We start from the raw sequence: 6949 nt of genomic DNA on the forward strand, positions 1-6949 counted from the left end.
CCAGCCTTTCTCTAGTTCCCCAAGCACCTCTGTGAGGTCCTGGGAAATTAATCAAGAAATATATAATGACACATAGAACTCTTCCTGTTTTTAGCGTGCTAACAAAATTCTACCAGCATGTCCTTTCCTTGGCCTTTGCTGTGAAGGAGATCAGTGAGAATCCACAAATCTTGCCCAATGTCAGTCTTGGCTTCCATATCCATGACAGCTACTACAATGCAATGATGACCTATCGGACCACCCTGGACCTTCTCTTCAGATCACAGAGATTTATCCCGAACTACAAATGTGACACCAGGAAAAAGCTCATTTCTATCATTGGAGGACTTAGCTCTGAAACCTCCTCCTATGTGGCAGACCTCATCCAATTTTACAAGATTCCACAGGTAGGATTCTGGAGGAAAATCCTCCTCCTCCTTTCCTTTTCCAAACTGTGGCTCTCAAATATGGATCATCCTCTGAAAGATGGCCACATGGCTCAACAATTTGACCAAATTTGTCAGCAAATATAAGTGTATCAAATAGGGGAAAAAACGAACAAACAAGACGAACAAAAAATATTAACTGATGCTGATTTGTTTCTATAATATTTGTTTATTTTCTTTTAGCTCACATATGGGTCATTTGCCCCACAGGATATTTATGGTTCTGAGATCCCGTTCTATTATTCCATGGTCCCAAATGAGTCCTCACAGTACATTGGGATTATCCGACTGCTGGAGCTTTTTGGGTGGAGATGGGTTGGGCTCCTTGCTATTGATAATTGGCACGGAGAACATTTTCTGCAGACCATGGAGCCTCTCCTTGCCCAGCATGGAATCTGCTCTGCTTGTACAGAAAGAATTCCATATTTAACCTACTGGGATAAAATATTTGCAATATTTCAGAAAGGGGAAAATATTTTGAACCACATAAATGATGAGAAGATCAATACTTTTATCATCTGTGGAGAATCTTTGACAATTGCATGGGTGATTAATATAATCTTTGTGCTTGCTCCTGGACTTGAGCAGAGTTCCTTGGGAAAGGTATGGATCATGACTGCCCAGATTGATTACCTAATAACAGGAATGCAAAGAGGATTTCGTCCGCAGTTCTTTGATGGTGCCATTTTATTTACAATTCCCTCAAAAGAAATCCCAGGGTTCAAGGAATTCCTACAGTTGATAAAACCTCCTTGGATTCAAGAAGATGAATTTTTTCCACTCTTCTGGGAACAAGTGTTTGACTGTTCATTGCCATCTCCTCCTGCGACATTACTGGACAATCACACTTGTACTGGAGAGGAGAGTCTAGAGGACGTTCCTGGGGCTCTTTTTGAGATGCAGTTGACCGGGCACAGATATAGCATCTATAATGCTGTCTATGTGTTGGCTCAAGCTTTGCATGCTCTCTCTTTACTTCGCTCTCGTCACAGACATTTCGGGAGGCATAAAATATCAGAAGATGAAAGTGTACAACCATGGCAGGTGATTTGTGTGTTAGAAGACCTTTGTAGCAGATAGCAGTAAAGTACAAAGTTAGGTTGTATGACTCAGACAGAGAAGAAGTGATTATTAAAGTGAAGTTGAATATCTTGTCCACTGATAACATTTATGGCCATACGTTTATTTCCTTCACTGTAATATGTTTTCCATTTTACTCCCTGAGCATCTTCAGGATGCAAGGATGGTTTAAGTGAACTAAGATCCAGGTCTTGGTTTTCAAACCCTATGGCTTTTTAGGCATTTCACCTATTTTTGAGAGAATAGAGCAATCCTACCTTGCCTAGTCAGCCGTATTCAGGTTGTTACCATGTCCATAGCAGCCTTCTATCTGTGAGAATTACATGAAATGAAAAGTGGGTGCGAAGTCAGGAGTAAATCTGGAAATTGTTTCTACAGGTTTTCACATGCTACTTCCTGGGAAACATGGGACTGGGAACCAGAACATATGGAAAACAAGAATGCCTTTATCTTTCATGTGACTGTTACTCAAACAGAAACATCTGATTATTCCTATTACCCCTCTATACAGAGTTTTTCAAGAGGGTCGAAATATTGACTTTCCATGTTTTGAAACTATCCCTCAAAAGTACAGTAAACCTAAGAGAAAATTGCTGCTACCTTTCTATTCTTCAATTTTTTTGTATTTATTTATTTTATTCCCAATAATATAGCTCCATCAATTTCTTAAAGGCATGAAATTCAATAATTCTCTTGGAGAAACTTTGACTTTTTATGATCAAAAGAAGATGGAAGGTGGGTTTGATATTACAAACATTGTCACTTTTCCCAATTCTTCCTTCCAAAGACTAAAAGTTGGAAAAGTAGATCGTGATGCTCTGAAAGGAAATGAATTAGTCATTAATGAGGAAATGGTAGCTTGGCACAGATCGTTTAACCAGGTATGCTCACAAGGAATGTTTTTATCACTATTCTTAGATATGTTCATTAGGTTGGGAAATTTACTTTTCTCCTTCCTGGGAACCCATGAGAATTAACAAGATTTAAAAATGATATTCTTTCCACTAATTTTTGAAAGCTAACGTGTCTAATTTTGTGTACAGTATTTACTAGACTTCCCTCCAATAGTGAAATGAAAATGTGAACAAATGAAGCATGCATTTAAGCAACTACATTTCCTTGTTTGAGTGAAACTTCCTCAAAGATGTGATTTAAAGTAAATTTCATTGACTCAAACCTTGTAGTCATATAGATTAATTGAATTAATGAAGCATCAGATCTTGAAATCGTCACTGAATCCAAATGAAAGAATTGAAAATCCAGATCATCTGTGCTCAGAAATTCAAACTGGAGTGCAGATCAAAAATGTACCTAATTGTGATTTGAAATATATTCTGAAATCCAATTTATTTCTTGAGACTTTTGATAGGACTTTTGTTTTTATTGTAATAAGGGCACACATTTCATTTTCCGCGAAAAAACTGATTTTTCTTCAAAACAATAAATGCTCATCTTCTAATATTGATAACTAGGTCCTTCCCATTTCTCTGTGCAATGAATATTGTCACCCTGGTTATCAGAAGAGGAAGAATGAAGGGAAAAAATTCTGCTGCTATGACTGTGTTCCATGCCCAGAGGGGAAAATCTCCAATGAGATAGGTAAGTTAACAAAATTCTGATTTTGTGTATATAGTGATGAAGTAGAAATTTCAGCCAGAATTCTATTTCAGACCAGTACACCATACCAGTATCTTTGGGGGTGCATTGTGCTGAACTCTTTCAGCTAATCCATTTTTTGCAGATTGTTTATTCCTGAGGTTTTATTTGGAAACTGAATGCTGCAATGAAGAAATCAAATTCATTAGTAAATTAGTTCATTAAAAATTATATGATTCTAAGCATGGAATTAATTCTCTGTGTCATTAATCTGCATTGACATAAGGATTTTTTTTTCTTTTCTGTTTAGACACTGTTGCTTGCTTTCAGTGCCCTGAAGATCAATACACAAACCATGACAAAGATGGATGCATCATCAAAAGAATCAGCTTCTTGTCTTATGAAGACCCTTTAGGACTCAGTTTAGCCACTGGGGCTACCTTACTTTTCCTCACTACAACATGGGTGCTTGGAACATTTACTAAGCACAAACACAGTCCCATTGTCAAAGCCAACAACCGAGACCTCACCTACACTCTCCTCGTCTCCCTTCTCTTCTGCTTCCTCTGCCCTTTGCTCTTTCTTGGACAACCTGGGAGAGTGACCTGTCTCCTCAGGCAATCTGCATTTGGTCTCATCTTCTCAGTGTCCATTTCCTGTGTGTTGGCCAAAACCATCCTTGTTTCTCTCGCCTTCATGGCCACCAACCCAGGATCTTGGATGAGGACATGGGTGGGGAAAAGACTGGCCATTTCTAATGTCCTTTTCTGTTCTCTCCTCCAACCAAGTATCTGCATGGTGTGGTTGTCAACCTCTCCCCCATTCCCAGAGTTAGACACGCACTCAATCACTGAAGAAATGATTCTGCAATGCAATGAAGGGTCAGTCTTTATGTTTTCCTGTGTCTTGAGCTATCTAGCCTTCCTTGCCTTTGCCAGCTTCATTGTGGCTTTCCAGGCTCGTAAACTGCCTGACAGCTTCAATGAGGCCAAATTCATCACCTTCAGCATGTTGGCCTTCTGCAGCGTGTGGATCTCCTTTGTTCCAACATACCTGAGCACCAAGGGAAAAGCTATGGTGGCTGTGGAGATTTTCTCTATCTTGTGCTCTAGTGCCGGACTCCTAGGATGTATCTTTTTCCCCAAGTGTTACATTATTGTGCTGAGGCCTGATTTAAACAACAAGCAACAACTGATAAGAAGACACATTTAAATGCCTTTTTTCTTTTTCTTTTATTATGTTTTTAAGCTGGTAGGAGAAAGAGAGATCATAATGAGAAATTCATTCTTAAGTTATTCTTGTGAAGGGAGTGTTCACCATTCTAATTTGCCTGTAGCTCTGAAATTTGGATTGATGGGCAATTCTATCAGATTTATGCTTTTTCCCAACAATATCCAAAGAAATCTCATAGAGATTACTGTTGGAATGCAAGTTATTTTTAGGACAACCAGAGAGACCCATTTTAAAATGAACCAAGGATAATTTTCTAACTATTCCCATAAATGTTCTTGAATTACCAAATGTAAATATTAGCACAAAGATGAAGTTTAAAATGTGAAGGTGAACCCCTGTACTCCATAAGAAAGCTTATTTTTTAAAAGTGAAAACCTAGGAGATTTGACATTCTCTATATTGTCCAGGAGATAATATAATGTAAGATCAATAAAAACATTTGTTTTATAACCAAGGAAGATGGATAGGTAGATATTTTTCCCTTTCTTGCTCTCAGTTTGTTTTGTTTTGTTTACTGATTTTTTTTTTTTAATTAGCACTCAATCGTTACCGATTCTGCAGTGACTGCCTGGACAAGTCCGTGCAGTTTTCAAGGCAAGGTGTTTCGGAAGTGGTTTGCCATTGCCTCCCTTCTAGAGCAGAGCCCAGCTGGCGAGAACAGGAGGTGGGTTTTCCGTTGCTTCGCGCCTTTTTTGGACGTACGCGGCTTCTGCGTTATCAGCAACTTGTCCCGTCTCCCGTGCAAGGCGCTGCCAGCATTTTTCCTAACACTGGGGTGAGAGTACCCATTTATCTACTCATGGAATTTTTCGAGCTGCTGGGTTGGCCAAAGCTGGGGAGGAGACAGGAGCACACTCTGCCACGCAGAGCTGGGCTCGAACCGCTGAAGTGCTGACCACTTCTGGCCAGCAGCTTTCAGCATCATTAAGCCACTGCGCCACCGTGTCCCCTGTTTATTGATTATGTCATACATATTAGTTATTATATGCAAACACATATTTCAATAAAAAAACAAAGTATTTATTATTGTGAATAATTATAGAAAGGATGTTACCACATCTAACTAAGCAATTTGAGATGTGAGTCAATATGAGATATGAAATTAAGACAAATATATGGATCTATTAAGAAATCAGACCTTTCCTCATGAGTGATTTCCCTTTATTTCCTCCCCTTCCTGTCTGTAGGACTCCATCCCCTCCATTGCTCCCTTTTCTTTGCACTTCTCAGTAGCCTCTTCCAAAATACAATTGAATTACAATTCCTCAAGTCCAGTCGTCCAGGACTTCATACGCACTCTGGAGTGGAACCATTACTTGCACTTATCATAGAGAAAATATACAGAACAGGAATCTTCAACACCTAGCAAATAAGAGAAAATCAGAGTCCCCCTTATCTCTGAGATGGGATCACAACCACATTATGTCACAATAATCTACAGCGTAGCAGTTTGCACCCTACAGCGATTAAAGGTGTTTCCCTATCATTTCTGGAATTCTACCTCTCCCCGAAATGAAGACCGAACTTGACATCTAGAAACCTGGAAGAGGCTGCAGTTTTGAATTCATTCAGATTCTATTCCATCCAAAGGGTTTTATTTTTATGTGTTAATAATGATTTGTACTTTGAAAGCAATCTAAATATTGGGGCTGTAGAACTAATACACTCTCCAAATTCACACTATTTTAGGTAACCAAATTAAGGGGAAAAGCTATTGAATTTTCGATGCTAGCTTGGGTGGGGATCAAAGAAGTTATCTTTTATTCCCTTTTATGAATGAAATACATAAAACAAGTGGGAAAAACAAACAATAAGAGGTAAAGGAAGCAAAATAAAACTGAAAAAGGAAAGAAATACATTCATGTCTTATATGAACCAACAATAATATATTTGTAACAGCTTTACATAAATATGCTGCAGTCCATTGAGAATTGGGTCCATTTGCCAAATATAAGCTTTTTAGCTCCTTGAAAATGGAAAATACAATTTTCTTATGTATTGTCGAAGGCTTTCATGGCCGGAATACAATGGCTGGTGTGGGTCTTCCGGTCTGTGCGGCCGTGTTCTGGAAGTCTTGTTTCCTAACGTTTCGCCAGCATCTGTGAGTGGCATCTTCAGAGAGCAGGAGCACAGACAGAAGCAGACCTGGACACAGAGAGAACTGCTCCTGTCTGTGCTCCTGCTCTCTGAAGATGCCCGTCACAGATGCTGGTGAAACGTTAGGAAACAAAACTTCCAGAACACGGCCACACAGCCCGGAAGACTCACACCAGCCAACAATTTTCTTATGCTTATCAGAATTATCATGCAGTTCCTTTCATGGTATTCATTCACATAGGCATGTGAATTTAATATTTGAGAATTAAAACTTGTTTCACAGGAGAACGCATGTAAAAATTGGGCTGTCGATAGATATTACAATTGGAAATTCTGTCATAGCTGCCTGAGGCAGAAAATATTTATTCTTCAAAGGAGAAAAACATTTTCAGCTACTAACTGTTGCAAAGTGTTGTTGTTTAGTCGTTAAGTCGTGTCCGACTCTTTGTGACCCCATGAACCATATTGCGCCAGGCCTTCCTGTCCTTCACTGCCTCCCTGAGTTTGCTCAGTTTCAT

General features: G+C 39.1%; 1 protein-coding gene across 1 annotated transcript; it reads left to right on the forward strand.

Annotated features, from left to right (window-relative positions):
- The first annotated feature begins 224 nt into the window (after nucleotides 1–224).
- LOC148215409 (vomeronasal type-2 receptor 26-like) lies at nucleotides 225–3516 on the forward strand. Its single transcript, XM_088143682.1, has 4 exons — nucleotides 225–386; nucleotides 609–1469; nucleotides 2159–2386; nucleotides 3412–3516. Exons 1-4 carry the CDS (start codon nucleotides 225–227, stop codon nucleotides 3514–3516), a joined length of 1356 nt encoding a protein of 451 aa, XP_087999808.1.
- Nucleotides 3517–6949: the final 3433 nt, after the last annotated feature.

The sequence above is a fragment of the Python bivittatus genome, unplaced genomic scaffold (genome assembly GCF_059951505.1).
Source record: "Python bivittatus isolate LINGU-HERP-01145 unplaced genomic scaffold, Pbiv_v1 ctg000360_np1212, whole genome shotgun sequence".
NCBI classification, from domain to species: domain Eukaryota; kingdom Metazoa; phylum Chordata; class Lepidosauria; order Squamata; family Pythonidae; genus Python; species Python bivittatus.